This window comes from Sciurus vulgaris (genome assembly GCF_902686455.1).
Source record: "Sciurus vulgaris genome assembly, chromosome: 18".
Taxonomy (NCBI): Eukaryota; Metazoa; Chordata; class Mammalia; order Rodentia; family Sciuridae; genus Sciurus; species Sciurus vulgaris.
In genome coordinates, this window is record NC_136479.1 from 11,223,958 (window position 1) to 11,236,994 (window position 13,037).

General features: G+C 45.2%; 2 protein-coding genes across 11 annotated transcripts in view; one reads left to right on the forward strand and one right to left on the reverse strand.

Moving 5' to 3' along the window:
- PARN (poly(A)-specific ribonuclease) overlaps positions 1–13,037 on the reverse strand; it is a 578,557-nt gene that overhangs the window by 309,531 nt on the left and 255,989 nt on the right. The gene's annotated exons all lie outside the window — the stretch shown is intronic.
- The window catches only part of MRTFB (myocardin related transcription factor B), a 386,264-nt gene that overhangs the window by 163,420 nt on the left and 209,807 nt on the right, over positions 1–13,037 (forward strand). For all 10 annotated transcript variants that reach the window (XR_013760651.1, XM_079120567.1, XM_079120568.1 and 7 more), the window contains 5 exons: positions 840–977; positions 4,226–4,473; positions 8,457–8,580; positions 9,055–10,083; positions 12,054–12,209. Coding sequence is in view for 9 of the 10 variants with exons in the window: in XM_079120567.1 (XP_078976693.1) it covers positions 840–977; positions 4,226–4,473; positions 8,457–8,580; positions 9,055–10,083; positions 12,054–12,209 (1,695 nt within the window). In the remaining variant the exon portion in view is untranslated. The remainder of the gene's footprint in view (positions 1–839; positions 978–4,225; positions 4,474–8,456; positions 8,581–9,054; positions 10,084–12,053; positions 12,210–13,037) is intronic.

A 13,037-nucleotide genomic window follows, 5' to 3' on the forward strand; every position in this document is an offset into this window, starting at 1 on the left:
GACATTTTTCCTGAAACTGGTAATAAGTAAGTCCAAGTAATAATCAACTTATAACATTCAGCTGATTTATTGTAAGGTAATCTAGTTAAAGTAGATTGCTAGTAAGGATTGATAGAGCCTATAGTTTCCTTCTGTGGCTTCCAGTGTTGATCTATAGCTCCAGATCGAGATTCAATAGCTCTTGCTTGGACCTGGGAAACAAAGCAGCTTCTCATTTCGAGATGGCATTCTCAGCAAAATAAGTCAGCCTTGCAAGAAGATTTCCACGGCTCTTGTCTTGTTGGAAGACTCGAGAGAGGTGGTCCGTGAGTGCTAGTCAGGTTTGCAGGCAGGAGTTGGAGAGCAACCTGAGGACTCACAGGTGGAGTGGGCCTCTGTGAAGAGGTGCTGCCCAGCGTGGGGACGGGCGTGGATCCTTTGGGCTCTGAAACAAAGACAAAAATACCACTCTGGAATGGCCAGTGTTGGTGTGGCTTATCTAGCAAGAAAACCTTCATGAACACCGTGTATTGTTTTGATCATTTGTACCACCTTGGACTCTTTTCCTGCCAAAAAAGGGTGGCTCTAACTTTATTTCTGAGAAATACTAGAGTTTAGTCACTCTAACCTTATTTAGCTTCAGCCACTCAGTGTTACAGGAGCAGAGACTGAATAACTGGCTCCAGTGAGGTAAAGCATCTTGTTCCATCATCTGGTTATCAGACACAATACTACATTTCTGTTTCTTTCTGGTGAACTTTAACAAAAAAAAAATGAGGTCATTCCCTTGTAATTCTGACTTTTCTATTTTTATGGTCACTGATTTCACAGATTTGTTCCTTTTCTGCTTTTTCCACCAGTTTACTTCAGTGTCCCCAGCAGTTCCTGAATTCTTGAAAACTCCTCCAGCCGTGGACCAGCCTCCCACAAGGTCCACAGCTCCCGTCCTCCCCACGAACACTGTGTCCTCAGCGAAGCCTAGCCCAGCACTGGTAAAGGTGGGTACTCTGGTGCACAGCATTGCACAGTTTTATTGCAACCCTGTCTGCAGCTGGGGACAGAAGATGGAGCCACCATCTGAGTTTCCCAGCCTGCCTTGAAAACCAAATCATGAAAAACTAACTAGACTGGGGCCTTCATTGGAAACTGCGACAGTTAACACATGACCTGTCATCCCGTAGTCACAGAAAAATGGCACAGAATTTGGCCTGGATAAAACTGCTAGGGCAGTGTGGCAAGGCGTCAGGAACCCCCTTATCTGCTAGCAGTTCCTAGTTCTGCTGCCACTCAAGCCACTGAGATGAAATGCGGGGGCACAGTAAAATGGAGTTGCTTGAGCACAGCACTTGAGACTCACAGGCCTCACAAACAAATGTCTTTAAGGAAACATGGTTTGGGACTTCATGTACAAGGTCAATCTCAGTGGTATTTCAGATATATTACATGCCAGATTAAAGGTTTTAGAGAAGCAAATATATTTTTTCATCTAACAGATTTGGCCAGCTGAAGCTTGGTTTGTTCTCAGATAAGCTTCAGATTTGTGGTTCTGTTTCCTACATTTACTTGGTCAAAGTAATTCAGTTAGAATAAATTCCAAGAAAGAAAAAAACTTGACAGTACCTTTTTGAAGTTCTTAAAATTATATTTAGAACTTCTTAATGAAATAGATGGGGAGAGTAAACTGAGGAACAGTCTAATCATTTCAGAGGTAGCTTGTGCCAAAACCAGCAGAATGCACACCTCAAACCTTTGGGACTGGAAAAGACATTAGAGAGTTGGCTGACCTCTCCCTGTGGTCCAGAGGCGTGAGAAGTGACAAGACCAGGAAAAGGCCATCTCCTGAGTCGGGTCCAACCTTCTTCCTGCCTTCGCAGCTTACTCACCAGAGGCAAGGGAGTAGCTTTCAGACTAGCATGGCACACATTTCTCCCTCCCACCTATCTACTTCCTGAGAGGCTCTCCATCAGCAGGGCCAAGTGTTTGTAGCTTTAAGACATACGTCAGCATATTTCACCACCTTTGGAGAGTGACGAGTGGCAACGAGTAAAAAAATCAACCCCTGCCGCCTCTTGCAGCATCTCCATGCATGCGCCACCGATGGCAGAGAGATCTGAATACCAGCCCGTCTTATCTACGAATACTGAAAATTATCTCTCTGCTTCCCTCTCTGGTCCTGTTTTCACTTGTGTCTTTAAGGTGGCTTTGGTTCTAGAGGAATAGTGCTTTTGGAGAATGTGAATTTCAGCACTTAGTAGGGAATCTGAAGACAATGCAAGAGAGGAAGGACAGGTGCATATGAGAAATGGACCGTGGCCCTTTTGGCTCTGCTGTAAGGGAGGCTGTCACCTACCCTCACTGAAGGAACACACATGCTGTCCTTAGGTGATAGCAGATGTAGCCTGCAGTCCACAGGCTACTGTGTTTATGAATCCCCCAGGCCCCAGGTACCTTCCAGGTTGTGGTTGGGTCCATTGTAATAATTATACCTGACCCCCATTTTTAGTACAAATCATCCCAGACCTTGTCATTTTTATGATCAGTCTGAAAAGACTAAAAGTAAAATTATAACAAAAATAAGCTGCTTAGTAAATTAATATCACAAGATTACAGGATGTGCTTAAGCAGGCAAGAATGTCTTCTGACAGTGAGAAGTACTTCAAGTGCCTGGTCATTAAGGATGTTTGCTTAGCCTGTACAGTCATCATTACTCCACTCAATAGACACTGTTTGGTACCTTCACAGTGTCTGCCACTGTTCTGGGTACTAGCAGATGAAGCTACAAACAAACCATAGCAGCCCACCCTTGGATTGGACAATAGTGTGAACAAAGACTAACATAAGGATAGAGGGTGCTGGGGCAATGGGGGTGCTTCTGTTTTAAATAAGGTAGTCATGCAGTCTGGTGACCTTCAGGTGGAGCTCTGGCAGAGGTGAAGGTATAAGCCATAAGCCCAAGAAAGAAAACTTGACATCTCTGAACAAGGAAGCTAGTAAGTCTTGGCCAGGGACAACCCAGGATAAAAAGCAAACCAACAAGCCAGGGAGCTGTCGAAGAACAGAAGTGTTGAGCCTGTGACTAACAGGAGAAGCCACTGGAAGGGTGAGAGCTGCAACATCACACACAGTGGAGGGGCGACAATAGAAGGAGAGACCAGGTGAAGATGTCGTCCATGTCAGGAAGCAGTGGTGCTTGTCAGGGAAGTCATAAGCAGCTGGCTTCTGGGTGGAATTTGAAGGCTGAGCTGGCAGGGTTTGCTGACATATTGTCTGTTCCCTGTGGGGAAGTGGGGTCCTGGACCAATCACCATTTGTCTAAGCAGTGGGGAAGTTAGAGTCGCCATTCCTTTGAAGGGAGGGGGCACACCTGAGTTCGAGGTGCTTAGCAGACACCTCAAGGGACTAAGGACAAAAACAAACGCAGAAGCCACAGGAGCCCAGAAAAACTGCTTAGGCTCAGTGTAGGGGAAGAGGTGGTATAAGAACTTGGGCATGCCAGAACAGTCCCCACAGCTGGGATTACCTGGTTCGGAATGTCAGTGCAGCACTGTCGAGAATCCCCAAAGCAGGGGGACATGGGAAGGACAGGACAGGCAAAGGAGCCCGAGGAAAAGCAGTGAGGAAGTGACGCAGGGACAAAACCAAGGGAAACATCAAGGAAAGAGGACACGAACGTGTCAGACACTGCTGTGGGCCAACCGACCTGAGGTTAGCAAAGCCAGTCACTTGCCAAGGAACAGTTTCTGTTGAGTGTTACAGGCAAAAAACTTGAGGTGGGTGTAGGAAAAATTAAAAGGGAGAACTGGAGAGTGCCGTAGCCTTTTCTTGAGAACTGTGCTGGAAAGGAGCCTGCAGAAGGAGAATGTGGGGTCGAGAGAGTGTGCGACCCCACGGGGAGAACCGGAGGGGGCGAGCATTGCTGGGGTAATCGCTGTGTCTGGGCAAGGGAACATGGCCTCGGTCAAAGAGCAGAGGTGCTGCCCAAGGCAGCAGCACCCACTGCAGGTTCTCAGCCACAGGGGAGAAAGCTGCCTAGGGCATCAGGAATAGGTGGACACTGGGGACATGTCACTTTCTCAGTGTTCAGGAAATAAGGCCATCTGATGACAGTGATGTTTTCATGGCTCTTGAAATGCATTTAATACGCTAGGTTGTAAAGGTACACTGCTTTTTAATTTTGAAGACTCACAGTAGAATCAGTTTTTTGGGATGCCATGTCTTAAAAATATTTTTTTTTCCTCGAAAATAGCAAAGCCATCCCAAGAATCCAAATGACAAACACCGTAGCAAAAAGTGCAAAGATCCCAAACCACGGGTAAAGAAGTTAAAGTACCACCAGTACATTCCACCCGATCAGAAAGGTGAGAAGAACGAGCCACAGATGGACTCCAACTACGCCCGCCTGCTCCAGCAGCAGCAGCTGTTCCTACAGCTGCAGATCCTGAGCCAGCAGCAGCAGCACTACAGCTACCAGACCATCCTGCCTGCACCAATCAAGTACGGGCAGGGTTGATGCACTTTGTAAAGTGGATTGTACAATGGTTTTAATGAGGACCCCAAGTTACTAAAGTCCAGATGTGCTGACTTACTTGTGGGCAATGATTACTTTGTTATCAAAGCTCTCCTCACCTCACCATAGTGTCTGAAGTCACACAGCAAGAATGGCCTGCATTCCAGCCCAGGTTTTGTCCTCCAAAATAGGGGCTGAGCTTTTACAAGTTAGAAATACCTTGTCACAATTACTCATGCAGAAAAGATTTGCCTGTTGTATACTCAGAAAGGTACTAGCTACTATGAGAAAAGCCTAAGCAGCATAAACAGCTACAGAGAGAGAGAGATGGGTGTAAAATTGGGAGAGGTCAAGGAAACTTGGTGGAAATGGCAAGATATTTCCACCTGGACAGCTTGGGAAGCACCTTCCAGGTGTACTGCTCCCTAGTACAGGAACAGGTAAGCAGAGCATGTGTACTGGATGGTAAGGAAAATGCCCAAATGAAGACTGTGATTTTTAAGAAAAGGGGAGAGAGAATTCAGTAGAGTCAGTGTCTGCGAGGCCTTGAAGTTGGGAGAAGACGTGATAGGCAGTGGAGTGGCTTAGGTCCCTGGTGGTACACAGGACTGAACTGAAAAACAGTGGGACACTGGTAGTGAAGGGGAGTCTGGGGACAGACGTGGGAAGCCAAAGGACACTGTTCACAGAATGAAAGGAGCAGGCCACAGGTGACTCACAGACCGTGAAGGTCTGAATGCCTCAGCTACGGAGAAGGAAGGGAAATGATTCCTGAGTTTGATCCAACCGTGAGGGACCCCAGAGGGGTAAGGGAGTCTGACACCAAATCCGTAGTCACAGCAAGATGCCCATAGCTTGTTATGATGATGTAATATAGGAAATTTCCAGATGCACATCTCCAATGTGCCTTTTCTGGTACTCACAAAATGCAAAAGGTTCTGTCCTTCTCTTCCCTCAACTTCTAGGAGGAAGTAATGTCAGCATTCAACTCTGGGAGAAAAAAAAAAAAAGTTCTGTGATGAGCCATTTAATTTATGATCACATGAGCCATAGAAACTACTTCTGTTTCCTTCTTGTAACCTAAGCTTTCTTCCAGAGATAGCCCCCATTTTCTAGGGTAAGGATAAAAACCCACTAACATGCTTCTCTGAAGAAATATCTCCTTCACATGTGAATGATTATCAATTTTTTTTCTCTGAAAATACAAATGCCTTGAGGAAGATTAGACCTATTAGTAATTGAGACCTTATTGTGCATCACTTATCTAGACCCCAGGGCATGGGGATGAAGACAGTTTTTTGTAGCATATTATTTCAAGAGCTCCAGGCCTGAGGGAGCTGTTGACACTGGAAGAGAACCAGGGAAGGCTACAGAAAGTTGGAGCAGTATCCAGGACAGCTGCTACTACTTTACAGCTCCGTCCAGGACCTGGGCAGGCACCCTGCAGCACTGACCACCTCTGCAGTGGGCACCAGTAATAACAAGGACAGTAACGTGACTGGCGGTTGTTTACTACTCAGGCTGGTCTTAACACAGTGCTTCATGCTCTGCATACCACCCTCAAGTCCAGAAGGAATTGCTACCCCGTTCCTGATGGGGAAACTTAAACTGAAAATTCCATAAAGAGTATTTTCTGCAGTATATATGCAACCATTTTTTCTATAATGACAGTTTGGCTACAAGGACAGCTTTGTGGATGGGAAACTGGGGTGCAACTGAGCTCCTCCTGTCCTTCCCTGAGACTCCAGCTCCTTCTTGCACACTCCCCCACTAAAGTAAACATACCACCTGCCCAGGGAATATGATCCAGGAACAAGAGGAGGAAAGGACTCTTGTTTTGTATATTATTTCACCACATGAAGCCTGAATGTAAGTTCCATCTAGTTTCCAGATCCTAAAAATGGAGACTTAATTTTCTAACACATTATCTTTACCAAAATCCCGTTACAGAAAAACTGAAGCCTTATAGTGCCCATAGCAGTGAATTTTACCTGTATTAGGGGGCCATTTACACAGCAGGAGTAAGAAGCTGAGCATTAGTTAGGAGACAGGGTTTGCAGGTTTTAGAAGGCCGGCCCACTCCAGCCCTCAGAACTTCAGGTCTCTTGTCTGCACAGGAATCACATTTGTCAGCCTCCTCTTTCCCTTTCCTCTGAATTGAGTAAAAATGGGTTGACTTATTTCTGTTAAAGATTGAACCAAACACTGAATCATAGTCCCAGGTATCATAGAATCTAAACAAGACTGTACACATAAAATAATTAATTGTGCATTCTCCTAGGGACAGCATCACTCACAAGGGAGCAAAAGGCGATCCGTGGATGAGGATGCTCTTTTTAAGTAATTAAACACATACATACATCTCACAATGCATGCAGGACCTCTGTGACAGCAAGACATCCTGTGGAGCACACTAGAGGCCCCTTGGGGGAAAGCAACAGGGAATGAGAACAAGACTGAAAAACACCAACTTAAAAAAGATGTTTTCATGACTCTGACAAGCAGTTTGACATCTAAAGGACTACAGGGACACGGGTATAACCCCTGACCTCACAGCTTGACAGTTGACGCACTAGCTCCTTGCAAATAAAGTTGAAGCATAACTAAGTCACAAGTGAACACTGATGCCAAAGTAAATATCACCCAAACAAAAGTCACATCACCAGTACCTCAAAGACCCTCTTTGGGTTTTCTTGGTCCTGATTTGTATCCCCATAAATTAGTTTTTCTTGTTTTTGAACTTTATGTACATGCAATCTTAAACTTATGTGCCTAGCTTCTTTTGCTTGGCATTGTTGGTGAGCTACATCCTTATTGATGCAAATAGCAGTAATGTTTATTTGTTTAGTGTTCTGTGTACAACCATACCATAATGTGTCCACCTACCACACTCTTAGGTCAGGATGTCTTTCAGTCAGTTGTCTGCCTAGGAATAGAATTGCAAGTGTCATAGGGTAGCCAGTTTTTAGAGCCATTTTCACAGTTGTCTAAAGTGGTTGTACCAAGCCTCTGCTACCAGTGCTGAGAGATCCATTTATCTCAGGTGCTTAGTATCATCGTTATTATAGCAATTCTGCTAGGCACGTGAGGCTATTTGATGTGCATTTTCATTTTCCCTATACCTAGTGAAGTTAGCACTCACTCACCTATTTAGTGAATGTTTGGTTACACTTTGATATATGTACCTGCCCAAGATTCCTTCCTGTTCCCCATACCTTTTATCCATTAGGTTTTGTATTTTCATGAGTTTGTTTTCTTTTTCATATAAAGCTTTATAAAGCTTTCTTGTATGTTCCAGGTCCCTTCTCAGGTATTACAAGCACCACCTTGTCCTATTCTGGGCTTAAGTTGTCACCATATTAAAGATACTCCTTTCATTTACTGCCTTTTCTGTCCTATTTGGAGAAATCTTTGTCCATCCAAAAGACATGAGGATATTATCCCAAGTTTTCTTAAAGCTTTATTGTTTTCATGATTCACATTTAGATTTTAGGGAATAATGTGTCCCCCCGCCCCACCCCCGTATAAAGATCCAGTCTGGCCAGCACCATTTATTGGAAGGGCAACCCTCTCCCACCTTCGTAGCAGGAGCACCTTTGGATACCTCAAGGGCCCCGTATGCAGAGATTTGTTTCAGGAGTCTCTGCTCTTCCCTGTCTGTCTGCTGTTTTGTCCCTGCATTTGCACCACACTGTTGTAATAATTGGATTTGTATCATTCTCATCACTGGTGGTGTGAATGCATGGCCATTCTTGGTCCTCTCCACTTCCACATAAAACTTAGAATCACCTAAATTTCTATCAAACAAGCAAATAAAACCACAGATTTTAGTAGGATCTAGTTTATTTGATTTCTTTACAATATTGAATCCTAAAAACTATGACCATGGTCTTTTTTTCTTAAACTATTAATAGAAGCAATAGAAAATCTATGAGTTACTATAAGCTCTAATTTTCTTTTTCTTTTGAAGAAATGACAAAAATAACAGTGGGAATTCATCTTTGAACAATAGCATGCCCAGCACCCAAAGGCAGAATCCACCTGCTCCTGTGAGAAAGCCAGGACCTCTGCCCTCCAGCTTGGATGACTTGAAGGTGAGGGTTCCAGGCAGACCTTACTCCCACATAAGTGCCCAGGAAATGGGAACAAATGGCCAGATTTGTCCTTCAGATGTACACGGTTTTCAGTGTCCATTCAACCTCAGCAGAATGACAAACCTTGTAGAGGTGCTTTCTCTCTACTTCCATTAGGCTTCTTTCAAGATGAATCATAGCAACTGATTTACTGAGCATGTACTCTATACAAGCACCATAGAGACATTCCCATAATTTTTATTAGCGTATTGACAGTTGCTCTATATTTTTAGTTATTGCTGTATCTTATCATACCTAATTTATAAATTAAACTTTCTTATCAGTGTTTGTGTATAGGAAAAACATTGCATATTAGGGTTTGGTACTTACCACAGTTTCAGATACTTTTATTCTCATGGATGAGGGGGCCACTGTGTACTCTTGATCTGCCAGAAAGTTATAAAACCAAGAGATCTGATTTGTCTGTACCACCAGGTATCGGAACTGAAGACAGAACTGAAGCTGAGGGGTCTGCCAGTGTCGGGCACCAAACCGGACCTCATTGAGCGCCTGAAACCCTACCAGGAGGTGAACAGCAGCAGCCTTGCCACTGGCAGTATCGTGGCAGTGTCATCATCGGCCATCGCCACCAGTAACCCAGAAGTCACTGTGGCATTGCCGGTCACAACCCCACATAATGCTGTGACTAGTTCAGTCTCCACTTTCAAGGCAGAAGTGCCATCTGCTGCACCCAGCAACGTAACCCACGTCGAAAACATTCATTCCCCTCTGCCAATCTCCCCATCACCCTCCGAACAGTCCAGTCTGAGTACTGATGACACGAACATGGCAGACACCTTCACCGAGATCATGACCATGATGTCTCCCTCGCAGTTCTTGTGCTCCTCTCCCTTGAGGGTAGCAAATCACGAGGACAGCCTGAGCCCCACAAGCAGCACTCTGTCAAACCTGGAACTGGATGCTGCCGAGAAGGATCGCAAGCTTCAGGAGAAGGAGAAGCAGATCGAAGAGCTAAAAAGGAAACTGGAACAAGAGCAGAAGCTCGTGGAGGTTCTGAAAATGCAACTTGAGGTGGAAAAACGAGGGCAGCAGCGGCCACCCGAACCACAGCCTGGTGCCCCTGCTCACCCCATCACTGCGGATCAGAAACATGGCAACCTGGGTTCCTCCATCAAGGATGAGGCCTCGCTCCCTGACTGCTCCAGCCCCCGGCAGCCTGTGCCCGTGACCAGCCACGCTGTAGGCCAGCCCATCTCTACAGGTGGCCAGACCCTTGTTGCCAAAAAGGCTGTAGTCATCAAGCAAGAGGTCCCCGTGGCTCAGGCAGAACAGCAGAGTGTGGTCTCACAGTTTTATGTGAGTTCCCAGGGACAGCCTTCCGCCATTGTCGCTCAGCCCCAGGCTTTACTGACCACGCAGACTGCTCAGCTACTGCTCCCGGTGTCCATCCAGGGCTCGAATGTCACCTCAGTGCAGCTCCCAGTAGGCAGCCTCAAACTCCAGGTGGGAAGTGTGTCTCATGAATTTGCCTTACAGCACCCACAGAACAGAGGCTGCCTGTGATGGAACACCCAAGTCCTTTCAGAACGCAGCCACAGGAGTCACAGTTGTAGAAAATGTGTGGTATGGAGGGCCGTTCAAAACAGAAGCAAGGGAATAGCTGGCACTGTTTTATACAGTAAAAACAGACACGGGTGCTTTTGTTCCTCCTACCATTCCCTTTAATGAATGCACTCATGTACAGATGCTCTCAACCCATTTTATCCCGTCATCTCAGCCCAGATTTGCTCAATGTTCTATTTGTAGGGCAGTTGATAAATGTAAAAGTTACTATACTATCTCAGTGCCTTACTTAGATAGGACAATTTATTCTTGATGAAAATAAAGGATTTATAAGCTCTAAATTATTTTTTCTATCCTACTTTAATGTACCCGTGCAATTTTATCACAATAGTGGCAGAATTGGAAGCTGGGATTTTGTGGGTCAAGGTAAGGGTATTGTCATGACGGTAGCTTAGCTGCTACCAAGGAGCTCTTCCCACGCAAGGCACAGCATCAGGTACTGGGTGGTCTACTTCACTTAACCGTCCCTCCCCAAAAGAGGCACATGATGTAGCCCAGTTCTGGATGGGGAAACTGAGGCCTGGGAACAGTCAAGCTCCAGGACAGGGCTGATGTCTAAACTCAGATCTTTCAGACTTTCGAGCTCTTGTGCCATTTGTTATATTCTGCCTCCCAAACTCAGTTCCTGTAAGGCACACATTAATATGAAGGTGCCTCAACCAAGAAGGTTGACCACAGATGGAGGAGTGTGGATGTCATTAAAAGGGGATAACGCACCTGAGAGGAGGACATTCCCTTTTCTGTCTACCAGAGGTGGGGTTTTGTGTACGTGAGTTCGATAGGTTTTCACCAAATGTGGACCATGAGTAAACAAACCATTTGGACCAGTGCTTCCAAAACTTGACCCAGAAAATACTTCCAACAGCAGAAAGAAATACCCTTGTCCCCCTGGGGTTAAGGGCTGTGACCCAGAGACCCTGGGCATGTGCACAAAGTCTTTCTCCCCATTCTGTCTCTAGAGCATCTGTGCAATTAAAGATCTACTCCATGACATATCTTTCAAAAAATTTTTGGTCCAAATGGTCTATTAGAGTTGATAATGTAGGAACAAAAACTCCTATCCCGCGACTTAGAGCCCTGCAGGCATCCCCAGAGGGTATCTGCTGCAGCCTAAAAGCAGGAGTCTGGGCAGGTGGGCCTCACAGATTTCCTAGTTGCTATTAAAATGTATTTCAGTACCTGACCTATGAAGTGTAGAATGGCCATATTACTATTTTAGTTTTCTTGTTTTCCCAAATTTTAAAATAAATTTCTGAGTCACATAAGAAATGATAAGAGCATGAAAATAACTGGTTTGGTGTTTGATACTGATTCAGAATTATTAAATTTCCCAATAAGGAAAGGTTGGTCAGTGGGGACTAAATTATAATCAAATAGCAGCAAGGAGTTCAAGCATGCTATTGTAGCCAAGAGTGACAGTTATGCACTATATATTTCAAAAAGCCAGAAGAAGGGAGTTTGAATGTTTGCACCATAAAGAAATGTTAGGAGACTGGGATGTAGCTTAGAGGTGGGGCACTTGTCTGGCATGCACAAGGCCCTGGGTTCCATCCCCAGCACCACAAAAAAAAGGAAAAAAAGTTTTTGATAGATCTGCTTGACCCAATTTAAACATTACACAATGTGTATGTGCATCAAAACCTCAACTTATATATAAGACATAGAACCTAGACTTAAGTTCAAACAATTTTAAATGGATTGTTAAGGTTTAGCTTTATGCAAATGAACTGATATCTGTAAACATTGTCTTATTTTATATTTGATTGCCAAGAGACCAGTTAATTTTACGTCTAACACCTTGATTCCAGCTCTGCTTCTGACAATTACATCGATTTTTCTTGACCTTCTAGACTCCACCACAAACAGGAATTCAGACTCAGCCTCAGACAGCAACTGCTACACAAATACCAACTGCGGCCCTGCCCTCAGGCCTGGCCCCGTCTGCACCTCAGAAACAGGAGGCTTTCCCACAGCACGTGCTCAGCCAGCCCCAGCAAGTCCGAAAGGTTGGTGATTACCCCCACTGTCACCTCCTCACCCAGCCCATGGGCATCGTCCCCAGCCTGCTGCTTGGGAGACCCCGCTGCTCTTTTCTGTGGTCTGTCTGCCATAGACCTCACCCTAGGTCAGATGTTGGGCAGATTTTCCAGTTGTTTGGAATTGAGAAAGTTCTTCAGTACTAAAAGACAGCTTTAAATCCCTTTTCCAAGTAAAGGGTTCAAAGTGTGTTTTTTAATCCTTATATACTAAGTTTCCCAAGTTTTAAAATAAATTTCTTTAAAAATTAAATGAGTAGTTCCCTGGGGAAAGATAAGTGAAGATTGAAAGGACACTCCTGACATTTGTCTCAAGTTAAATCTTTATACTGTAGGTATTCAGAAGCCAGAGGCGTTACCATCACAGTTCCTGGCGCCGGGTGCTTGACTTCCCGCACAGTTCGCTCACTTCCTCATCTTAAAATGAGGGTGTTGGCCCAGGACCGAGACTGTGTGCAAGTGCCTACCCTAAACTCTGATCTTAAACAGTCCTCAGTGGGGCCGGGAGCACAGCTTGGTGGTGGAGCACTTGGTTAGCCTGTGCCAGGCTAGACCGTGGAGGGGGTGCACTAAGTGAACAGCACACCCTCTTGTCCAGTAGGTGGAGCTATGTGCACATCTCCTTGCCAGAAAAATCCAAAGGCCCCCAGAACAGGTGCCACTATCTTAACCTTGAGAATTGAGCCCCAGGGTTTAGGCAGGTCAGTATGCCTATCAGTACGCCTGGAGGTAGTCTGAACTGCCAGGTCCAGGACGATATGAAGGACTGACAGTGAAGACCACCTGTAGCAGTAACAG